This window comes from Nilaparvata lugens, chromosome X (assembly GCF_014356525.2).
Source record: "Nilaparvata lugens isolate BPH chromosome X, ASM1435652v1, whole genome shotgun sequence".
In the NCBI taxonomy this organism is placed as follows: Eukaryota; Metazoa; Arthropoda; class Insecta; order Hemiptera; family Delphacidae; genus Nilaparvata; species Nilaparvata lugens.
Window position 1 is genome coordinate 17,257,397 of NC_052518.1, and position 26,700 is coordinate 17,284,096.

The 26,700-nt window shown below is 32.5% G+C and overlaps 1 protein-coding gene across 1 annotated transcript; it reads right to left on the reverse strand.

Moving 5' to 3' along the window:
• Positions 1-398: 398 nt before the first annotated feature.
• Positions 399-26,220, reverse strand: LOC111049441 (UPF0183 protein CG7083). The gene is made up of 11 exons (XM_039442556.1): positions 25,998-26,220; positions 24,914-24,996; positions 23,566-23,649; positions 22,797-22,840; positions 21,426-21,585; positions 18,581-18,797; positions 18,208-18,413; positions 17,466-17,548; positions 15,996-16,092; positions 5,197-5,343; positions 399-4,217 (listed from the first exon to the last, which is right to left on the reverse strand). The coding sequence occupies exons 1-11, from the start codon at positions 26,059-26,061 to the stop codon at positions 4,158-4,160; spliced, it is 1,245 nt and encodes a 414-aa protein (XP_039298490.1). The 5' UTR covers positions 26,062-26,220; the 3' UTR covers positions 399-4,157.
• Between the last annotated feature and the right edge of the window lie 480 nt (positions 26,221-26,700).

Genomic DNA, 26,700 nt, shown 5'->3' on the forward strand with positions numbered 1-26,700 from the left:
ACAAAATGGCAGTCTATTGAAATTTTACCAATTCATTAAAATTTTCAATCTCTGGAAAAAGAAATTAGATGATTTTGAATTCAACACAGTTTACAAAGTAGGTTCTAAAAATATTCTGGGGAAATTTCATCTCCCTAACCTTTGTAGAAATAAAATAGCGGCTTATTGAAAATTTTACCAATTCATTAAAAGTTTTGATAGGCCGCCGCCATTTTGTTTCTATGAAGGTTAGGGATTTGAAATTTTCCCAGATTATGTTTAGAACCTAATTTGTAAACTGTGTAAAATTTAAAAAAGTTCGGTGCATGAATGGGCACGTAATATACAATTAAACGTGTAAACCTAGTGGGACACGGTATAGATAGAAGATAGGAATAAGAAATAAAACAATCATGCAATTCACAAAAGTTTGAAATGAATGTTTATTGAAACAATTTAAAAAATTGCACATAATTTATGTACAAAGAATAAAATATATTTTTATTTGATAATACATTTTTCATCTCCTGATAATTTTCATCAAATTCTAATTTGTAGATAATCTTTATCAAAATAAAAAACCTTTTGTAATAAATAACTATAATACACATTATACAAATTCGAGATGTGAATCTAATTCTATTTTCATTACATATCAGCAAACAAATTACGACATCGTATCTATTTGGATTTACATAATCCAAGTGATTTGAGTATATTATTTATAGCCGTGATACATATTAAAATACATTGCAAATATTGCAATTTCTAATATTGAATTTCATACTGAATGTTTCGGCAGTTTTTCATAAAAAATAGCATTTATTTTTCATACTAATAATAATTATAAAAATCGGTGATATTTTAGTAAAAATCGTGACATTTTCGTCTATGATGGAGGGTTGATAGTCTTTGTATAACTTTCTATTTATAGCTATTAAGTAGTGCCTGTTCTTGAATATTGGAAAGAGGAACATGAACTACAGGGAGATTTTTCCCTTTCTAGAATTAGAGAATAGAAATCCTGAAAACATAATGGATGAAACTAACAAATAAAGATGGAAGAATTATAATTCCGATACACCATCAAATGCCTCAAACAAATAAAAGTCAAAAAATAATCCACCAATAATGGTGAAATAAAACTAAAACGTTGATTACAATAATAATAGTATTAATAATTAAGTTAATAATAACAATAAAAGTTATAAACTAATAATGATAATAATGGCTGTGATAATGCTAGAGATTATTAATTAAATAAAGTTTCTAATGTTTTGATTCAAATTTGAAGCTTTGAGCATTGCAAAGTTTTATAGTATGCTAGAGGAGAATAATTGTAGATCTAACTGTCTGTCATACAGATTTCACTTGAAATAATATTACCCAAGTTTCTTATATGATTGAAGGATGAGTATTGATTTATACACGAATAATATGAATACTTATGGTATTTTGTTTGATTTGATTAATTACAAGAACTACATTGATATCACATAAAATTTACATTGGATCATTCATGTTCATAAATTCAGTATAGAGGAATGATGAAATCATGATTTTCTCGTGGAAGTTGTGGATTAATTAGATGAGTATCAGTTTGAATAAAGATTCACATGGTTATAATCCAACTACTTCAGCTTTCATCAAAGATGTACATTCTCTTCAGGGGGTGAATTTGCAAAAATTATTTTAACCTATTTAATTCCCTACAATTATATTTGTAAAGCCTGACATGAAATTTACACAAAATAATAAATTAGTATTTCCTAGGGCTCAAAAACGAATGAGATCTGTCCCCTACAAAATAACGTGTTGAAACAAACCACTCACTGAACTACCATGTTTAACTCTACAAATTATACTAAATTAATAAAAATAACCTAAGAATTACTAAATTTCACTACTAAGAAGAAAATTCCAATTTAATGATAGTATTGGAGATCAAAAAGTGATTCTCGAACATATTAGTATATAAAACATGATGACTTGCAAATGAAAATAAGGTTTCTTAATGATAACTTATGATAAAAACTTTGTGTGCCTATGTGAACTATGTAATCGGAATTTTATATTATTGAAGGTATTGATATTTAGCTTACACTTATGTGGGGATTTTTCTATAATAGTTTAAAATTGTTAATATTGGTCGGAAATTAAATTTTTAAAAATGTACTTATGCACTTAATTTTTATTCTCTTTTACTATTTAAACATTTTTTTTAAAATTTAAATTGTCTTATTGATTTTTATCGCTTTTTATAATGCACTCATTTTATTTCATTTTTTTGTAACGTTAAAAAATGTTCATCTTTTCTCAAGAGAGAAGGAACGCCTAGCCTAAAATACATTATTATTCTGATTTTTTAATAGTTTATTGACATAATTCAACTTAAATTTAATTCTGTCAACAACTCACTCGAATATGTCCCTTTTTTCAAAGAAATATTGACAAGAAAGTAAAATCGTCAAATGGGGTTCTGATCCTATTAAGATCAATGCAGACTGTAAAACCTCACGTTGCCATGATACAATTGAGGAAAGGTGGTGGTCGTAATAGTGGTCAGAGCTCATCATCACCTCTTCCGACAACAAGCTCATCCATCATCCAAGCCGGGACAAGTGCACGCTCGTCACACTATCCAAGATTATCATTTACCTCACAGATATCGCAGGATGAGAAGGAAATTGAGGCAGTCAATAGTGGCTCTGTACTATAAATTACTGGTTCAGTTGTAAATTCATTATTTTCTGTCGAGTTAAGTCTAATGATAAAAAATGTAGCATATACTACTTTGTGTTGTGATACAATGAAAACAATTTTATTTCATATTTGTATAGTCTTGAAAAATACTTAGTGTTTCATAGATTTTTTTTTTTTTTTTGATTACCTACTGAGAAACCTGACGGCCTAACAGGTCAATCAAACTATTATTCATTTGAGGATCGCATTGAAAGGAAACTAATAATATAGCTTTCAATTTAATGATGATGAAAACCATGAGCTACAACTATTACTGTTGGGTACTCTTAAAATATAAACTATTACTTTGGGAAAATGAGTAATACAATGAAAACACTTTCATTTTTATCAATTAACTGGACTTGAGAAGAATTTAGTCAGGTAGACATGTGAATAATGGAATTGCATGAGCTATGAATATACCTCAATGTTATACTATACTATCGAGTAAACTGTACGATTCACACAGTGAAACATGCATGAAATGTTGTATTATTGTAGAGTGATATTAAATTATATTTAAATATTAAATTTTAATATGATAGAAATAAAACTTAATAAATAGAGATTCTTAAAATAACATAATTAAAATTTAATATGAATTCAATTGGTGTTCAGATTTCGAAAATATTGATAATTTAGATGCATAACAATGATAGATAAAAAAAAGCTGCAAGGTTAGTGATAAGGAGAGCAAGTTGAGATATTTTATAATGAACTTATCCACTTGAAAATTCTTAAACGTTTTGTGGTAACTGAAAGATTTTGAGATATTATGATTTAATCAGCCTTTAGCAACCATTCGCCGACTTCACGATGAAATGATATTCCAATCCTTCAACTGTTATTTTATGATACTTTACGAAAGCATTAACTATCAGTTGGGGCGAACCACTGGAAATGGTAGATTAACTAGTTAGGGAACAGATCAGCAAGATTTTCACAATACAAATTAAAAGTACAGATTTTCGTGACTGCTTTACCCCAAACAGTAGTTGGTAACTAATAACGGTTCAAACTGAAATACAACTCATTTTTTAATTGTCTAGAATACTTTTTCATTTTTGTTATCACTGAGCTGCAAAATAGTTCTGTTTGGGCTGTGAAAAATCATATTTATATCATGATTGTCATCAAATAATAATGACGATAATTGGAATAATTAAAGGGAAAGTCCTTATTTATCATTCGGGAATAAATATACCGTTTAACTCGTTATTTTTTACAATCTAACAATCCTATGAATACCAGCAACTCGTCTTGAAGGCTGTGAATTTAATTGACAACTGAACATATGAGCCTAGAGTAGTGGATATAAATATTTACAGAGGAATTTCAACTAATCAAATCAAAACTAAAATAATATTCAATTAACGACTCAACTCTGTGCTTAGACAAATACGTCTGTGAACTAGGGCCACATCGCTCTTCCTTTGTCATACATCATCATTGGTGGCATACAAGGTGACAGATGCTATATGATGGTTCGGCATAACCTGTAACAAAACATTGGAAGTTTAGAGTGCCAGAAAAAATAATTATTACAAAGAACACAATCATTGGATCCGGTCATCAATCCGGTCATCACAAATCTTCATCAAAGACAGGAATGCCAGAAAAAATACAAGTAATGAAAATTAGATGAGTGCAAATATCAGTTAAAATACAAGTAATGAAAATTAGACTAGTAGTTCTGTGAACAGTAGAACACGCGCAATTAAAAACAACAGCCTCCTCTAATACTGTCCATCAGAGTGAATTTATGTCCTGCGTTGACGTGTTGGCGAGATATCGGTGTATAAATAACTAATGACTGTTTGGGTTGTTGTATCGACAATAATTTGTTGTAAACAACTATGCTTCTATCATCAAAAGCTTACCGAGTTGAAAGCAGAGAAAAGTCAAGAAAAAATAATATACTAATTCGAGTTATCAATTGGCATGCCTCATTGCTTGCAATAAATAGTCCACACGACTGCTGATTTTTTATCAAGTTACATTGAGATATTAATTGCATGCGTCATTGCATGCAATTAATAATCCACTCGACAGCTGATTTATGATGAATAATTATAGTCTGATTTTTACGGTAATATTGGCGTTCGAAGGAGACTCCTTTTCCTTTTGTACTATCCTTAAAATACAAAATTTCAAAAAACATTATACATATGTCGACGCGAAATTCAAAAAGGAACATGCCTGTCAAATTTCATGAAAATCTATTGCTGCGTTTTGCCGTAAATGCGGAACATAAATATAAACATGAAGAGAAATGCAAAACCGTCGACTTGAATCTTAGAACTCACTTCGCTCGGTCAATTAATGCCAATCATTATCAAAGACATGGAAGAAATATAATCATCAAAGACAGTGAAGAAATATTATCAGAGAAACAATACAAATAAATACGATAATTATTGAAAACTAGGTGATCACAAATAAGCATTGAAAACAAAGGTGTTAATATAAATCTACCTCGAAAATCATATCCTGATAGCCGTAGCAAAATGTAGACCCAAATGGATTAGTTGTGTTGGTCGAAGAAGCCCGGTTAAGTACTACTGGTCTCTCACTAGGCTTCAACTGATCAGAGATTACGTCCCATTTAGAATACGCCGAGACCTGAAACATAGTAAATACAACCTATTATCAGTTTGGTCTACCAAATCCATTGATAATCAATTGAATACTTCAATTGTTGTAATAATGAATTCATCTATATCATGATCTACTACAATTTCAACTGATGAATCATGATTCGAATTTATTTTTTAAGCTTGTTCATTTTGGATATGTGTTACCTAGCACCTGTATTACCTATTACGAGAATGGAGGAACGTAATGCCAAGGAAAATGTCGATACGTATTCTCATATCACTTTGAAGTACAGTAATATACAGAATGGTTGAAAAGTCCGAGAACGGCTGAATATCTCATACACAAAGGTAATTTGACGGTAGGTGTGATTGGGGATCCTACTTAAATTGAATATACTACTCTACTAAGACTTTAAAATATGGTCCGCCATCATGGATCCGCCATTTTGATTGCAACTTTATTTTTTTAAATAGGAAGGTGGTCATGTGATACATGTGATTTCGATACGGAATTTCAAGAAAAAATGAATGATGGAAGCAGCATATCGATATCTCAAACCTATTCAGATTAAGATATTCACATTATTAATCAATACTATTCAAAGCAGGAGGGTGTTGTGGTAGGTATGGATGAACATTGATTTGAATTTGGCATTAAAATGATATAGTTTAAAATTTTCAACTTTTATACATACCATGCAAGTATAAATATGTTTAATTTATACATATTGGTCATATTATTAGATATGTCTTGTTTAGTAAAATGTTTTTTTTTACATTTTGAGAGCGAATAGTAGGGGGGAGAAGTACCACTGACGTAGAGTGGCATGTGCTGGTGAAATTATTGTAATCAGACCTGATTTTTCCAAGTCTTGGATTCCATTCTTGTTTCCCCAAACACAGCACACAATATTGTCCAATCCTGGTGAGAAATTCCCTGGCTACTTCAGTGAGGATTTTTTACCTTAACTACGTATTCTACTCAAGAAAATGCCTAGTGAAACTTCTAAGATGAAATGAGAAAAAAGGCCAAAGATTTCAAGCTTTTTAACAATAACACTCTGTATTAGTGTAAACAAAAATAACATCAATAATATTATTGAGATGTCATACAGGCTACTATATACAATATAGTCGACTCTAATACCTATTGTTCTGTTTATTTTTTATTGAGTTTGAAAATTTTGTACTGAGAATTAAAAATTGAAAGTTCCTAAATTATTTTGATGCAACTTATTATTGAGTCCAAATGTTAGAATATAGAATAATCAATATTACCGTATAAATTTTTCTATACAATCTTCAATCTTAGGTCTTAGACTCTATCATAATTTTATAAATTCTGTTATACAAATAGTAAAATTTATGGGTATAAATTCTGGGTTGTGTCAATCATAATTATTATTAAACGAAAATCCCAATCAAATGCTGTAAATAATACTGTTATTCATTAATTAGCATTTTAACAAATGCTACTTCCAATTTATTTCCATCTGTGTCAATCATATATTAAAATAAGCAATGTTTTTTGAAGTTTTCTATTCAAAACCAATTCTATTGAAACATAATAATTTTTCAAACAAAATGAAGCCTTGTATTTCTTTTCGAGTTGAAAACATGAATTATTTTGGGAATATCGATGTCAATATCCCTTTCAATTGCCAGAAGGGCCAATGATGACAACCTTTCTTGGCCAATTGTGTTTCTAGTGTAAGTTTTTAACCTACGAAGGCACGAAAACGATCTTTCACAGGAAGCTGTGTTCATTGGGATTTTACAATCCGGTACAGTTCAAAAATCTGAGAAAACACAGTTTTCAAAGATGACTTCACAAGAAGGTCTGCTCTTCCTTTTATTTTCGTTACATTTCTGAACTGTCCCACTGTCGACTTTTTTAACATGAAAGCTATATTATTGTGTGCATTATATTTGGATGTTTCTGAGAGAAGACAAGATCAATAACGAATCAAGATTGTGCCAAGTTTATAAACTGCGTATTAATTTTTTCACTTGTTTTTGAATAACTGATATTAATACTTCCTGATTATTGCCAATTCATCTGACAGCCTATTATTAAGATTTTTGGGGTGGCGAAAAAAATGGTTTGGGAATTCTGGGGTAGCAACTGCCACCCCGGTAATTACGCCAGTGGATTCAAGATGGCGCACCAGATTTTTAAAGTTATAATAAAGTGGTATTTTCGATTTGAGTAGGATCCCCAATCACACCTACCATCAAAATACCTTTATGTATTAGATATTGAGCCGTTCTCAGACTTTTCACCCAGCCTGTATAATCATTCATATAAGTTATATGAGTGAAAACTGCATAGAATCACTGTTAACTTGTTTAGTCAGCATAGTCGTAGTGGAAGACAATATTGTATTCAGAGCTCAGTTCCTCGCTAGCGCACATAGCGAACGGACCTCATGAAAAACTTAGTAATGTTTTGTAATAAATAAAATTGTTTTTTAAAAAGTAATTTATTTATTGACAAACTATAACTGGCGCAGTCAGTAGGACGGCTTCAGAATTAGTCAATTCGTGAAATTAGTGAAAATAATTTTCCGAAACATTGAAATAATTCGTCGGTTTTCACCGTTGAGAAGTCGTCGCGAACATCATTTGTGTCAAGTTAATATTGCCACAGAGAACTTCATTTGTGTCAAGTGCGTATTGTCATCAGTGAAATAGTGTTAAGAAATCATAGTGCAATGTTGGATATTATCTTGTGAGTAGAAGCAATTATTTATCTTTTGAACTATTTTATTATTGTGACATTTTTGACCCACATATTCATCATTACTTATTGAAAATGAATCCAGCACCACCTGCCCCTAAATTGCCAGCAGCAGGATCTTGTGTACCACCAGTTACTACTCCTGTTCTCAAGAAGGAGTATCTTGACATGATTCCTGAGTTCTTTGGAAAACCAACACTGTTGAACAGATTCATAACCATTGTAGATAAGTTAGTAGCTAAGTTTTATGTAAAAAGTAACCCAATGATTTTCAAAATGAGTATTTGTATTCAACAGTTCTATCTAAAATCATAAAAGTGATAGGCCTGGTTCCTACAGTGTAGTGTTTTGCAGATGTGCTCTGTCGTATTTAATCAATTAACATGAGTTTTTGATAAGTTTTGATACATTTTTTGTGATAGTGTTCCCCGACTAAGAACTGGTTAATGATTCAACCTTGAAAAGTAGTGAGTATACGCTTGATTGTATGAGATAGACCTATTTATGTGCTTCATTATGAGTTTTGTTCAATGAACTGAATCTACAATTCCTGTCCTCCAATCAGAGAGATAAGCCAAGAATGCAACTTACTTTAATATAAAAGAAATTACCGATTTTGAAGGAATTTCCCTTGGAATTTCTCTTTCACTGTATCGAAATTTACTTTAGTTGAAATCAGTGTTTTCTCTACTGACGAATGATAACAAGGTTTCTTATAGATGCAACAAGTGGGATAGATGCAACAAGTTTGACAGTGGGCCTACTACTCATAGTCATTCATTGAATACCCCTACCAATAGATATAAATATAATCATTATCTCTGTACAAGCCAAAAGCAGTTAGCTCAAAGAATCGCCGTATTTATTTCCTCTCATTTTCATTCAACCTCTTTTTAATTCCTTTGATCTCAGGAGCTACCTCACCTGAACCAAGGCCTTGAAAACTCTCTTGGCGCCTCCTTCATTTCCTATTTTATCCTTCCTCTTTCATCATTTGAGATTGGGATTCACACTATCAAGTAGAATGACTAGAACCCGGAATGAATGTGACAAGGCGAGTTGTAACATACATCAAAATTTAAATAATATGAAGGATGACCTTATTAACCAAGAAGTAGTGGAATTGGCAGTAGCTGTTCACGGGACTTTATCTATGATATGTGATGAATACTCTAGCGAAGCAATAATTGACTTAGTGCCTGAAATTACGTCACTTTTCAACAAATACGATGCGGCGGTGAAGGTGAATATTGACTTACAAAATTATCTCAAGGATATGGCTGAGGAAAATCAGTTGCTGGTGAAGTCCTTGGAAATAGAGAAAAATAAAAGAAAGCAACATTTCGAAGAGTCTCTCCAATGCGAAGAATTAGCTGATGAAGAAATAAAATCTCTTAAATCAGAAATAAAGACGTTGAAAACAAGTCAGTTTACACTGAGACAGGAGTTAGCTTCAAAGAATGAGATAACTAGTCTTGTAAGATCGGACTGTGAAAATCTTCGTCTCTTATCTCAACCAGCATTCGTGACAGATGATTATATTACACCTAAGCAAACTGCCAAATCTAAAAGTTGTACTTTGAATCCATCAGTTCAAACTGCAAATAGATTTGCAATATTAGATGAAGATGATTCACATTTCGCGTCACCTGCCAGCAGAGTTATTCCGAACAGAACGCATTCACGCGGCTCTTCGTCAGCTGCTTCTCCGACACAGCGAAGAAGGACTACTAGGACTGGGGCCTTCAATATTCAGTTTTATGCTGATAGCCAAGGGAGGGATTTGTACAAATACTTTAAAGATGATACTCATACATTCACAAGTATGATTAAACCTGGAGCTCGATTCAGGGAGGTGGTGAAGGAGAGCAGTCAAGTGAACGCCAATGATATAAGTGTTTTTTTAGCCGGTACAAACGATCTAGCTTGCAATGAAAGGAAGGAGTTACATTCTGCTCTTAGAAGCAAACTACGCGATCTGCAGAGCCGTCGATCGGGGAATGTGCTGGTGTTCTCGGTACCTCACAGGCATGACCTCCCAAGCTGGTCGGTCGGCAATCAATAAGGAGATCCAAAGAGAACTCTATTATTTGTAAAAAAATTAATAATGTATCATTTGTTAATATTAACAATATAGGGGGAAGATTCCATACATCAAATGGACTTCACTTGAACTCTTTAGGTAAAAGGTTTGTATTTGATAGAATTCTGGAATTTGTGCATAAGCTAGACGGCAATAAGGAACTGATACCTGACCCAATCCCCTTGAAGAACAATGATACCGATTGTTTTTTAGGACAAAATCTGATGAATTTAGATTGAGTAGACTTGATAGTGATTGTATAAATTCAGATAGTAACGGATATCCTACTAGCACAAAAACTAACAGACGTAAAACAACAGATGATAATTGTAATAGTTTACGTATAATTGATCAGTCATCTAATTTAGTAGTTGCTCATTGGAACGTTCAAGGCTTGATAAATAAATTGGATGAACTCATAAGTTTCAACTACAAATTTGACGAGGACATATTATGTGTCTCTGAGCATTGGTTGGATTCAAATGAGCTGGATGATATTGAAATTAGTGGCTATACATGCATCAGCGCATATTGCAGGCCTACAGGGCAAAGAGGTGGATCTCTGATCTGTGTAAAGTCATCCTTAATTGCAGTTGAAGTTCCATTTTTGGTTGAATTATCCGTCGATAGGGTTTGTGAGATTTCGGCTGTTTTGATTGAGCAATATAATGTTATTAGCATTGAAATATATCGTGTACCTTTGGCGAGTAATTTCGAGGCTTTCACAGAGCCGCTTTTCGGCATGCTTGATGTTTTAAATAGCAATAATAGTTCCAATGCTAGCATTATCCTCTGTGGGGATTTTAATGTAAATTTGATGATGGATTCTAACAACAGTATGGTCTTGTTGTTTGCTGTCAAGTTTCAATCTCAATTTAACAATTAATGAAGTTACTGGACCAGGTGAATCTACTCATTGTGAAGGGACGTGTATTGACAATATTGCTACATCAATTCATTTTGAAAGGATTATCTCAGCAGAGGTTGAGCCGATGATTGTCTCGGATCATTTTGCTTTAGTGCTTAGCTGCCAACTTGATGTGACTGATCATACAGCTTTAGAATCTTTAAGAGGTAATAATAAGTCCAAAAGAATTATCAGGCCACTTAATTACTCTAATATTGTTAGATTTGAATCAATAATTGCAAGAACTGATTGGTTAGATATTTATGCAATCAATAGTATTGAGGATAAATTTGTCCATTTTTTAAATAAATTTCTTTGTATTGCTGATGCAGCTCTTCCCATCTGATGTGTAGAAAGTGGCAGATGTCCTCCTGTAAAACTATTGTGGTACACTGAAGAGATTGAAAATATAAAGGAACAATGCTTACTTATGTACGACCTCTATAAGATTTCCTGTTCTGCCACTCATAAAAGCATGTATAATCAATCAGTTGAAAAGATCTTTCAAAAAGATGGTAAAAAAGTCTAAACTCGATTACAATAACAATCGTATTTTGCGTGACAAAAATAAACCAAAGGAATTGCGGTCAATAGTCAGAGAAAATTTAAATAGGAATGAAGTGGCTAAAGGTGATAAAATATCTAGTCATACATCAGATGGATTCAATGATTTTTTTATTGACAGTGTAGATCAAAAATTGCGTTCAATAGCAGATCCTGTCCATGACGTTTTTCATTATCTTGACAATTACAAAAACTCATTGCCAAACTCTTCAAATTCAAACCCCTCTTTCTCTTTTCCATCTTACGAGTGTTGAGCAGGTTCATAGTGTAATACTTTCCTTAAAGAATAGTGCTTGCCTTGATGTGTATTGCTTGAATTCTCATTTGTTGAAACTGGCTTCTCCTCATATTTGTGAGGTACTGTGCTCTCTGTTTAATGATTGTATTCTTGATGGCGTTTTTCCTAATAGCTTGAAATTTGTCAAAGTAATTCCTCTTTTCAAGAAAGGTTCTGCAAGTGAGTATAATAATTTTAGACCAATTTCTATCATTCCAGTTATTTCTAAAATCTTTGAGGTAATTTTGTATTGTCAGATTGTTGAGTTCTTTGAAAATAACTCACTGTTCTCCAATAGTCAATTTGGGTTCAGACCTAATAGAAGCACAAATACAGCTATATCTGAATTCAAGGAAAACTGTATCTATTCCATTGATGAGAGGTGTAATCTACTAGGCAGCTTTTATGACATGAGCCGAGTTTTTGATACAATATCTCATCCCATCCTATTACAAAAGCTCAAATTTTATGGTTTCGATGATCCTATTACAAAAGCTCAAATTTTATGGTTTCGATGATATGTCAACCAATTTTATTGTCTCTTACTTGAGTGATAGATATCAAACTGTTTTTTACGATGGCTGTTTTTCTAATTATTTAAAAGTATCATCAGGTGTTCCACAGGGTTCCACACTTGGCCCTATCCTCTTCATTATATACGTTAATGATCTTCCTGCAGCAATTAGTTGTAAAAATGTAAAACCTTTTATGTTTGCTGATGATTTAGCTGTTCAAATAATAAATAATAGTCTTTCTGGTAGCTTGCATACGGTTAATGAGATAATTGAAGATTGGACAGCTTCTAATTCATTGTGTCTTAATAAGGACAAAACTCAACTTTTGGAATTTGGATTTAGATTACAACCTGACAATGCAAAGTTTCTTGGTATAACAGTTCAAAGCAATTTAAAATGGGACTTACACATCAAAATATTAAGTGGCAAACTGTCGAAGGGAATTTTTATATTGAATAGATTGGAGTTCATTGTTGACAAGAGTGTTTTAATTTCAGTGTATTTTGCTTATCTTCATTCTCATTTGTATTATGGTGTTGTAGCCTGTGGTAATGATACGAATGTAAAGAAACTATTTGTGTTACAGAAACGAGCAGTAAGGGTCATTGCTAATGTGAATAGTCGTTTTCATTGTGTGGATTTATTTAGAAAATTCAACATTTTGACAGTACCAGCTATTTTTATTCTTGAATGTCTCATGTATGTAAAAATTAATTTAGCAAGTATTTCTGTGAATAGCAACGTTCACAACCATTACACAAGAGATTCTGAATCTCTTAGAGTGAACCAGTGCAATTATGCAAATACATTAAACTGCTTTAAGGAGTTTGGTATAAGAGCTTATAATAAGCTTCCTGCACATTTGAAGGAGCTAGAAGTGGGTGAATTTAAGAGAACCATGAAAAATATTTTAATAGAAAAAAGCCCGTATAGAAAAGAGGAGTTTTTAATTTGAGGGTATTTTTGTTTGCTGTTTGTATGCTTGTGTTTGAATTTTTATTTCTATGAATTTGAATACTTTTTATTTACCATGTTTAATTTATTATGACGATGCTATGCATTTGTATATAAATGTTTTTCGCAATAAAGAAATCTTGAATCTTGAATCAAAGGTCAAGCCAATGAAGTAGTGAGTAGTTCAGGTAGCTATGACTGGCCTGACGTAAAAAACGTATTGCTAACTAGTTATCTAGACAAGAGGGACTGTTTCACTTTGAATCTAGAATTGAGTGAATTAAAGCAAGAACCTGGCGAAACACCTTTCAACTTCTATCAGAGAATCCAAAAACGTTTGAATCTTCAAATCGCTTATTTTGTTAACAAAGAACCGCATGCCTCCAATGTCCTTTGCCAGTATGTATCGAAATTAGCATTAAGAGTACTTCTGAGAGGGTTACGTGAACCCGTCGGTTCCCTAATGAGAACGAAAAACCAAGCTCTCTTGAACAAGCACTCAACATGTTGTGTAACGATTTTCAATTCAAAATGACACCAACTCCAACACAAAATCACCAAAAATCAAACTTAGCAAGTTACTACCAACAAAAAAGAACCCCTGTTTTCAATGAACTGTCAGGCAACCCGCCAATCAAAAGAAATTTCCAAGGAAACCCAAATCAATTTCAACCCCGTCAATTCCAAACACAATCACCACCAGTTTCAACCCCGAGAATTTCTAAACAGACAATTTCGACAACCACAACAGTATCAACACCCTAAACCACCACCACAACAACAACAGTACCAGCATACCCCAATGAGTATTTCCACTCGAAACACATATGACAGACCAGCCAAGAAAAATCCACATCTATTTCAAATGACTAGCAACAAAATCAAATACACGAAGCTACAAACAGTTTCGAAGAAATACCCGAATTCCAAAATCTATCGCTTGAAAATCAGCAGAACAGTCAAATTTATTTTGACGAACAAAAGTTCAATGAAATTGAGGAAAACCATTTTTAGGCCACACCAGCCTACAAAACGATTCTCCATAATGAATCTCCGAGACACCGATAATGAGCTACCGTATTTCTATGACCCAAAAACAAACTTGAAAATACTAATCGATTCCGCAAGTACAAAATCATTTATTAAACCATTTCTCGGACAAGAAACGATGGTAAAAGATCCCTTCGAAGTAACCACAGTTCACGGAACTTCAAAAGAGAACTTAAGTTGTGACATCCAAATTTTAGGAAAACAAAAATTGAAATTCCATCTATTTGATTTTCATGACAAATTTGATCTGTTGTTAGGCTTAGATAACATTAAGAAATTGGAATGCTCGTGTGACTTTGTAAATAATGTAATAATATTGCGTGGGGAAAAAACTACCTATTTTCTACCACAATCTAGATCAGAGAGAGAAGGCAAATGAAAAGGTAATAGAAAGTCATCTCATTGAAGCCAGAACATCGCGTATTGTTTGCATGAGGGTCAATGGCATTGTGAATGGTGATGGTGTATTACATTACAGAAACATCAAAGGCTTAGAAATGAAAAAACTTTAGCTGGATATACACCTGAGGAGGGGCGATGCGGCATTTTGCATCCAGGTGCTTCTTGCTTATTGGTTTAAATGGAAGAACTCACACACACATTGAATCGGGCATGTTGTGGAACCTCAACACTTTGTATCACCAGCCGCGCTTAGAAATTCCTGAGTCGTTAGTTAAAGTGACAGACGGTCGTGCTTTGTGTACAATTAAGAATCCCACTACAGAAAATAAAACTCTAAACTTCATTCAACCAATCAAAATTGAACCTATCGAGAACTATCAATGTGTATCACTCGAAAACTTTGAATCAAAATTGAATCATCCAAATTTCAACATGTTTAACCACAGTAAACTTACATTGGACCTCAAAAAAATTAGGACAGATCACATGAACAATGAAGAGAAATCTGAAGCCACCAGCTGATTAAATTCAGTTCAGACTCTAAAATGTCACCACCGGCCCTTGGTGTATGTTCTTTCTGTTAAAACTGTTGATAGAAAATCTATTAAACTAGGATTTGAACAAACTTTACAATGTCAGCAAGACACATACTTGAAAATTGAATTTCTATACATCTAAATCTAAGAAATATACAGTAGCTGTATTTATATTTACTGTTCATCACATTTTGAAATAAAGTGATGGAAATTATTGAAGCCATTTAATAAGATAACTTAAATAAGTTGGTTATAATAATTGTTCAGTGATAGTATATGCACATTATTGACCAGTAACATCTTTCCTGACTCAAAAATGTGCACATACCAGCACAAAACAATTATTCAACACTAGTGAGTTACACACTGGGATTTTTTTTTCATTTCATAGTGATTAACTTCACTCATCACAATTACATCTCTCAGTGAGAGAATGGATCAACAACGATATTCAAATATAAGTAATGAATAGCAGTTCTTCAAAGAAGAAGTTCTAAATCGTTTCTGAATAAGTGAAAATTCCATTGAATAAGTGGAATGCATTAAAACACAACAATCGGTGATTGAAAATGGAAATGTTCGACATAGACTTATTTAAAGAGCCAAGAGAGAAGAGAGCAAGCAACAGAACATTGAGAATTGCACTCACGATTATCGAAGGTGCAGTCTTTTTATCCGAATTAGAATCTGTACATATCAAGTGTCTGTCAGCAGGGAAACTCAAATGAAACTCGCATCTGTGGTACCTGAAAGATGAATAATTTATAATTGAAATTTTAGTTTTAGTTACAAATACCATGAGTGATAAATGAAATTGAAATATTAAATGAAAATGAAATACTAAGGCCCAGTTACACAAAAACCGGCTAAATTCTAACCGTGATTAATTTCATGAGAACCAACCAGAGAAGACTTTTTTGATAAGACGTCTTCTCTGATTGGTTCTAGTCAAGTGGAATTAATCACGATTACAATTTAACCGGCTTTCGTGCAAGATTTTATTGGAAATCTGTGGTTTTTGACAAATTATTTTTATTTTATATTAATAATTACCACAGTATCACCTTCTCAATTACACAAAAAGTGAAATTGAAATAAATTATTAATAAATAACAATGGAAGTTATAAAGCTAAGAAAAGCTACCGATAAAAATAGTCGTTGAGCAATAATTTACCTACATACAAAAACTTTCATGAACTTCCATATCATCATTAAGATCAAAATGGTTATTGCTCAATTTCTTGTTGTGCAACTTAATTTGTTGATTTCACAGTAGAACGTTTTCCTTGAAATCAATTATTATTGAGTATTTGGGATAATATCACTAGTATTTACTATCGTAAATAAAATTGAAAAATTAACAAATCATTTTACGTTAGGACTCGAGACTCTACCATTAAAACGTAAATTACTTGCTGTAGTTATCATCATCATCATCATCATTGGCTCGACAATCCAAAGCGTATCTTGGCCTCCTCTAACATTTGCCTCCATTCTATTCTATCCATGGCAGCACGCCTCCAATTCCTGACCCCAACAACTCTTGCATCTCCGGGACTTTGGACTTCCAGGAGGTCTTCTACCTTCCATGTTGTAATCCATTATCTTTTTTGGTGGAAATGACTCATCAGTTCTTGCAACATGGCCTGTCCACCTAAGCCTACCTACTCGGATTAGAGCCAGCGCATCAGTGTGACCATACATGTTGTACAGATCACTATTCTTTCTTCTGCACCACACTCCATCCTACAGCACCCCTCCAAAAATTATGCTGAGAATTTTTCTCTCAAATACTTGATGTGGTAACTACGATACCTCGATGAATCACCGTTGATAACGGGACATCACCGAATGACATTACTTCAGACTATCGAGTATTCAATTTTATTTGCATTATGAATTGAATCTAGAACTAGAATAAACATTACTATACTTATTCAAATTCAAATCATTAAATCTTGAGATCGTCTTACGATTAATAAAGTATTATTTACAATACTCAGCCATAACTATAATATCACATATTGATAAATTTATCATCATGAAGATTACACAAAACTAAAATACGTCGAACATTGATCAAATAGCCCGCCTAAAAACAGTACTTTTACTACTCACATGTTGAAATTGTAGTGTCCGGGAAAATTCGTATGAAGAACAAACTTTTTCACTTTTTGTGTTCTAGCGTCAAACAGCATGTCCTAGAAGATAAAAGTGAATTATTTAAAAGATTGGGTTATTCTGAATGCGTTCATTAATCCAATCAATCGATAAACAAACGTAATTTCAGGTAGATTAAAATCATTAATCAAACATTAGTTGAATCAATCTAAAACTAAAGCAGAATCAGTCAATCCATTGCATGAATGTGCTTAAGTATCAAATCCGAATTCGATATTCTACTCTATAAAATTCTTTAAACATCAAAAAGGAGTCAATTAATTGTGATGCTCATAATTATGTTCGACTAATAAGATAATAATGAGAACTGCGATAGCAAGATATATCAGTTGGATAAGGCATTATCAAACTATGGAACACCTGTCGGATCAGTCTAGGGTTCCAATCCCACCAAGCGCAAAGTTGATTGATTTCATCATTATCCACATACAAGTAAATCCTTTTATTTAGTTGAAATGTATGAATGCAGGGCTACTTTCTTTTATTTATAATATACAATAATTATAGTACCCTTTGAAATTAATAAAAGGATAGAATAAGAATACAAATTATAACTACTAGTTTCGGTAGTGACGATGAACGATGGTATGATCTCCGAAACTAGTAGTTATGATTTGTATTCTTATTCTATCCTTTTATTTAGATATCATCCATTAGAAACAAATATTTGGTTACTTACTATTCCAAGAGTGAAATAATTGAAGAAATAATCTGAACGTCTAGTGGAAACTCGTTTGTGAGCGTTTGGACTGTGTATCTTCATTTTGTCTTCAGATTTATAGAAAATACGTTGAGGGGCTCCGATAAGTGAAGCTACATCTTGACAAGTATCACCCAGCCAAATGTCCCGAACCAGCGATTGTCTTTTACATCTGGTTGGCAATCCTGCAATCAATAGATGGGAATAGTTAGAGGGAGAATAAACTTTATAAGATAATGATGGTTTTCAGTCCTGAGTATTGGTCTACGAACATCTGAACCATGATAGAATGAATTGTGAATTTGTTTCAAAATTTACTTTCAAGTAATTTATAATATTATTCAAGTCTCACCTTCCAAATAGAGATGAAGACGGAGTCCACATGTACGATCCTTCTCTCTGATGACCTCAGCTTTCTCCAGATACACCTGACCGCAGTAGCAAGCGAGCGGCAAGATAGGCGGCACACAATCAACGAGACTGTGTCCTGTGTAAATGCAAGTCCTCGACACACAAGGAGAAGCTCCAGTAGGGAATTGAAGGGATCCAAGACCGTGGCAGTAACGTGGCTAAATTTCCAAAATGGAATAAGAAATTAATATTGTTGATCAGAAAAACAAATGGTAAATCATAAATGCAAGTTGATAGATAATCTGAACTGGTTAATTAACTAAAATTTGAGAAAAAAATTATTGAAATTACAAGTATCCAGATAATAGACGAAGTAAACAACAAAAATTTCAATTAGATGAAGCATTCAAGTGCAACAAGGAAATCACTTAATAAAGTCATGTAGCTTTGCAAATCGGCGGAGGGCCACTAGGCATTCTACCCGTTCCAAAACATCGAAATTTTTTGAAAATGTATCTTTCCATAAGCAACATATGCTATTTTGTGTCTTCTAAAAAGCAACGTGTTGCATCGGAAAATATATACAAGGAGTATTTGAATACTGGCTGCCTGTTTGAGCTCTTTTTCTGCCTATGAATATGTGTGAAATAATTTCTGATAAGCACAATTCAACCTATCCTTCAATTAAATAGACCTGAGATGATTATAAGGATGAAGAATTTGAATTCGAACTTGATGATCTGAGCTAGGGGTCTCCAATTCCCTATACTGAGGTCCCCAAACAATTACTAGAGAACAAATATGTTTCATAACAAATTTTATATTTTCTTAGAATAACTCAATTTTCCACAACTAACTTAGGCTAAGTTCAATCGTGATCATGGAATAATGTATTTCCAAAATTGATGGACGTTGAGATGCATTATTGAGAAAACATTCTCGCCGTTCTTGGTTGTCTAAAATAACCAGAAACATGTTGTGATAAATTCATATGATGAATATGATTTGATACTTATTAAATACTTGAAATTCCTAGTTTTTGTCAGAAAAAGACCAAAAGGAGTGATACAGATAAGCCTAAATTTACATGATAAACTTAAACATATGATACAGATGGAATTCTTAGAAGCGCATCAATTATTGTTCTACGCATTCTGTTATATTTATTTTTATGGGGCTTTGGCCATAATACATTTCAAAGCATCCACAAAACTTTGGAAACTATTCAGCAAAATAGAATGATTTTGCAGATGATTCTCACAAAAGGATTGAGCATAAGTAGAAGGGTGAGATTAAGGGAGAAAAATATATGTAATGAAGGAACTGTACACAGAACACTTGTGATAGTAAACCGAGCACTTCAAACCTGCTGAATATTATAAATAAAATGAATATTTATTGATAGAAGATAGACATCGTCAGAGAAATGTTGAGGTCGACAGAGTTTTTTAAAAGAATGAGTAATAATTGTGTGAGTATTTATAAAGGAAATTAAATTTTTAGTAAATAAGAGTTTACACTTGAAAAAGGTTAAAAGTTTAGTCTGACTCAAGAGTCGCGTAATTTCAAGGTTGAAATCTTTAGTTTACGGTTCTTAGTATATAACTAGTGTAACTAGTAATGTGCAACAGGTATTCAAATGTAGTTTTTAAAACGGCATGTGAATCGATCCAATAAAACAGCCAAGATCGTTAAAATTATTTATTAATTATTAATCAAAATTATTTTAATGAAAAAATGATTACTAGAATTTCTATAACAATTGAAATTAGGCCTAAAATGAAGGATTTGGTCTTCATTACAGTCCAATTAACATCAAGAAGCTCCAAGTAGATGAGAGACCAAAGTAGTCATGTTTCTCGGGAGACAAAAGCAGATGATGTATTTTTCTATAAAGCAAACCTCTTTGTTGAGACTGTCTTTCAATCGTCTTGAGAAAGTACTTTCACATAACCGTGCTTTCGAATATATTTAATTTTAAATTGCTACATTGTTGATAGCTGATATCTCGAATATTTTATACTCCTGACAGTGGCATACCTCCATAAACGGAGAATATAGGCATCTTCACAATGCAGATTTTATAATCTTTTTATAATTTTTAATATTCTACATGTCTTGTAAAATATTTCTTCTATTTTTGGTTTTGAAGCATCTAAATTTAATAATCTATGTTGTGAAAATAATTAAGGACTGAAAATTTTGTTAAGTGAACAACTACAAGACAACCTATTTCGGACTATGTGTAACCTTATCTAAATTTGGGAAAGGAATAGCAAAAGGTTACCTTATTTTTTCTCTTCCTATCATTTTGATGATGTACATATTGTATTAATCAATAAAGAATCAATCAATCAATCAATCTTGCTCCATGGGTGGGGGAAAAATTTGATAAAAATCAGGTATGTAGTATAAAACCTGGAAAAATACGATTTTTTTTTGATACGTCAATTTATTGACAAAGTGATTACAAAATTCAATTCTTTATAAAAATCTATGATAAAAGAACATTTTCCAGGTAACTATGGAATAACCGTCTAGAATACAACGAATTTGCTTCTATGTACAACAATGCGCTGTTCGCGCATAAGTAAGAAATTGAGTTATTACTTTCAATAGATTTTTAGGATGAAAATTTGAAGATTTTCACAGTCGCTACTTGAACTTAAGCTAGAACATTCAGGATAGACAAAACGTCAAAGACGATCAAGTAAGACATAATTATGGGCTACTCATTGAACTAGAAATAGAGAAGGATACAAGTGTCAATACAAGCAATGGTGATATTCTGACTCCCTGAATGAATCGGACTGTAGATCGATACAATTCACACCTGCAACTCTCACCTGGAATTTCGTGTCAACAGGAAATGAGAACGAGAGCCCTCTGAAGTTCAAAACGAAGGTCTGCTTCTCGGGATCATAAACACCAGGATGAGTGGCTCCAAATGAATGCTCGACTTGCTGAATACTGGGGCAGACCTCTGGAGAGTTGAACTCTATTCCACTGTTAAAAAAGCATAATCATAAATCTTGGTCTTCGAAATAAACTAGTAGCCTAACTAATAAACTTGAAACTAATAACAATGTTTTTCCTCGCTGGTGAAGATTCCCAGACATGAGCATGAATATCGGGAGAGACGATGATGATGATGATGATGAGTATGAAGTACCGTTGAGTATGTAGCAACAGTGAATACCGTACACTCAAGTGGTTTACACACCACATAACTGGAAGTTGGTTTACTGGCCAACTAGCGGTCACCCGAACAACAAGTGTACCGAAAGCTCATAATTCAGACTAATCATATGCCACATTAGGCTGTAGTGCACTAAATTAACATATAGCAGTTAGGTCAGTTGGGTCTGGTAAAGCTAGGTTGAGAATCTAAAAAATGTTCGCACAAAGTTCCTTAACTTATGCCAGTAAGGTTAGTTAGGTCTGGCAAAGCTAGGTTGGGAATTTGAGCTGTTCACACAAAATTCCATATACTGCACTTCTATAGAGTGCAATGGCTTATCTTAGAAATGGCGTGAATTTCACAGTATGAAACAAACCTGATCTGTCCAGGTAATAATTTTCAAAAATCATTGACAGAAGCCCATTTACTGCACTTTCTTCCCACATCGATTGCTGAACGAAAGACTTTTCCAAAAGTAAATTGATTTCTGAATTTTCACTATGTATTGAAATACAAATAATATAATGGTAATTATTCATCCCAATTCAATAAAGATATCTGAAGTACAAGAATGGAATAAAAAAGTACATCCTATATATAGACTTACCTTAATTATAGACTAATAAATCTAAATTGTAGACTATTCAAACAAATCTTTCTTCGTTTTATTTCGATGTCTAAATAACCACAAAAATTGCCATTTTGAATTTACTCTTCATTGTTTGAATCAAGAATTATTCTTGATTCACTCAAGATCCATTGTCACTGTAATATGATATTGTTACACTTATTCATTTCATAAATACCATGAGTCCACATTCCTCAAAAACTTACTCAATAACTTATGAATTCCTTATGATCTTCCTTGAACAGCCACGAAGCCCTTGGATGCTGTGTAGTTAAATCTAGTGTATGAGTATTGCTCTACTCTCTATTTTCTATTATCTTGAACCGTCACATTTGAAGTCATAAAATCAGTGCTTCATGTGTAATGTGAATAAAAATGGATTTATTTTATTTTGAATTGTATACTTACCAGTATTTCAATTTCACCAACTTCATGTTATAGATTTCAATGATCTGTAAAACACAAGAATGTTAAGTTAAGAATTTCTTCAATTATTGGACGTAATAAATTTTGTGATTAGCCAACAAATTATTGAATGATTTCTTTCAATGAATAAATAATATCTTATATTGTCATTATACTTGTAAAAACAATGAACGACAAAATATAATTTGCATTGCATATACAGCAGATACACATACGTCAATAACACATAACTTTATAATCATAGATAATATTAGAATACAACGCAAAAACACTCAGAATTTTTTTTGGTAAATTTCATAGAATCAAATGCACGTAATAGTTGTTCCACACGATATATTTTATGCCCTATTATAATCATGACTATTTATAATCACATTGTTTTGTTATTAATGTAATATTAATATTAATATTATTATTTGTTATTAGGCAATATTCCTACAACCAGATGCTGAAGCAAGCATTTATACGAATACAGAATAGGTTGCATGTATGGTATTAATTTTATTTGTTCATCTTGTTGACTAGATCATTTTACATAAGTTTTAAAAACAATTTTAAATTAGCAAAGCGACTGTCTAATGATAAATTTTTGTTTGAATAAACTTATTCTAGCGAATATGTATCAATATAACAATGATCAATTGAAATTTCTGTCTCAATGAACGTATTCGAATGAATGTGTGTCTCAATAATCAAGCATAGTATTCTCAATTGAATACTGACCTAATACATAATACAATTGGATACTAACCTTCAGTCTTTGGGCCACAGGATCGAATACCAATTTGATTCCATCCTGCGAGAGATTGATACAAAGATCTGCACTGAGTGGGTTCTGAAAAATAAAATAAACAATCAAAATAATTCACACAATCATTATTAAACTATTAAACAAATTTATTCGATTCAGATGTGAAAGAGAAGAGGTTCACATCCTACATTAACCCTAACAACACGATAATTTAATCAGTGACTAACGCTACCGAGCACATTACAGCAATAGTGACAGGTTACAGGTATATGAAATTCAAGTCAATTGTCATTCCTGTTTACAAAAATGACTTTTTCATGATATCTAACTTGAATTCCAAATAATTTATCCGTAGCTATCACAAACAACTGGGAATAATAATACATTAATAGTTTTTCTTGCATGTACATGTTCGTCAAAACAAAACACAGTCAATGTCAGTGTTATAGCACATCAATACTCTGTCAATGAATAAAGAAAAATATAAAGTCTATGAATAAGGAATAGTTTCTACAAGTCAAAATATTGTCGTTCATTGCTTTTTATGAGTACTATGTAGCCAGTATTTAAACACAGTGTATTTAGAGTCATAGAATTGGATTACTTGACCATGATGGATGATTTGCAAGATCATTGCAAGCAGAGCTGGCCCCAAAAGAGAGGTCATACCGTTAAAGAGATTGAGTCATGATGTGCTAGCTTCTCATCAAGTATTTTATTAGATTTCAATTTTAAAATTAGATTTTTTTAAATCTGAATTTTTCTATCATAAAATCCATTTGAATCCGACCCTACCGCGGTCGGTTTCTATCAGACAGACTGGACAACTGAAACAGTGAGTTTCTTTAACCCACGCTTAACAAAGAAGACTTTGTTAACTTGTTTAGGATGGACAAGTTGATTAATTGGTTCCGGCTGCCTGGAAATAGTCGTTTTAATCATGTCAGAGGCCCTGAAATTGATCAGTAGTTGTTTCCTGAAAAATCTGACAACAAATATAATGATCCGGTAATGTTGTCAAGATTATATATAATATTGATGTAAAGTGCATTATGAAATAAAGTAATATTTTATTTGATTCAAGCCAGCCAGGTAACACAATATTAATGCTATTATCATTATAAATATGACTCAAATTCCAAGAATATCTCGAACTGGGAACAATTTTCTTTCATTTTTCAGTATTCATTTGCTACTAGAATTGCTATTTCTTATGAATTGAATTTGCAACAGTATTTTCATTTAAGATTCATTTGCTATGGAAATTGATTTTTATGAATGCTAAATAGCTGGTTTGGGATGCCGGAAAGATAAAGAAGAAACTAGTGATTAGGCCTACATTACCTACCGATTCACAGTATAAGACTTGTACTCCTTTGATGATACCCACTTGTGACTGGATTATTGCCACAGCTTGGGAAAAATGCATGCCTGTAGAAAGAAAAATGAGATTGGAGTATGAATAAATCAAGTGATTTAGGAAACAGATTTCAGTTCTGAATATGAGCATCCAACAACACACTGATTACCTATACAAATTGGAATAAAACATTTATTGCCTTACAAAACATTAAATAGGCTACAGATTGATATGTAAGCATTACAATATTATCTAGTCTACCTGAAATATTTATTCAATAATAATTACACAACTTAAAAACTTGATAATAAATATTAAGTGAATTACTAAGATAAATAGTGGATATAGCTTTCAAAAAAAGATATAGTTTTAAAAAAAAATAAGTTAGTTGGTAGACAGTGATAATTTCATCTCCTGAAGCACTGTTCTCCAATAAATGTATCTTCTGCTAGAAAAAAAGAATGACATGGGCTCTTTTATAGTAGTGTTAACACATTTGCATCCTGTCATTGTGTGAACCCTCCCATTTAAGCCAAAGGTATTCTATTTTTGCCCAGCAGAATAGAAATTTAATGGAAAGCAATGCTATGAAATAATTCAACCTGAGAAATGTGCAGATTTATTCTATCCACTTGAAAGTGATAAAGAAATTTCTATTGGCAGCACGTTCAGAATCGTTATCAGTGATTTCGTCACAATCATAAGTGACACGGATCACAATAACTCCAAGCTATTCACAATAGAAAAATAATGTACTATGAAATAACTAGGTTGTCATGTTGCTGAAATAACGATGAAATATTCACAAATCAAATTCGCAATCCAATTCAAGAACCACTCCCATTTAAAAATAAAATTTTCAGTATCTCAATAGAAATGTAGATAATGCTCAATTTTCTCAAACAAATGATTAAGCTTTTTGAAAGAGATTTGGATTAAAATCTTGTGCGTTTAACTGAGTCTGATAAATGATTTAATAACAATATATGAATAAAACCTTGTAATGCCCAATGTGAAAAATTAAACTAAAACGTAGTTTATAAGGACACTTATAAAGGATTTAACTTCTTACCTAAAACAAATTCCCAATGATCACAGCCAAGAGATCTTTCTGGAACGATTTCCAGCTCAAGCATGATTACTAAAGTTTATTATTCAAATCAGAATGTCACAAAAACAATAATTGAAACTACGAAAATAAAAAATACGTATTTACAATGCCTTTGTCCTACAAGCTAGTCCTAGTCCTAATGTTATTGATGCCAACCATCGATACGACCGTCCTACACTAGCTCCAAGTCGTTTCGAAGTATCCAACGTCGAGCACCAACGAGTTGTACAACGAGAGTACTCGAAGTCCTCACTAATTATTAAGATAAAATAAGATAATTCCTATGGGAACAGGATAACTTATACCATAAATCTATTCCAATCTACTACCATTTATAATTTACTGGTCATAAAATGTTATCTTATACATTTTTATAGTAAATATTATAGTGCTGGATTCCCGTTTGCCAGCTCATTTACAATCTTCAATGTAGAGGGCGCTCGAGTAGCCAATGAGTAGTGTAGCCGGCCTCATTATTCTGCAGCCCAGCTGTATATTGTCAGCTGTCATTGTCTGCATAGTATTTTCATTATCAGCTGTTCTGTTCTTAGACCAGTTATAGAACTTCTATAGAAGTAACTGATCTAAGGTTCTGTTCAGCCTTGTACACACGTCCGTACAGATTCGCGCGAACAATCGTATGTACACATGCCTCGGCATTCAC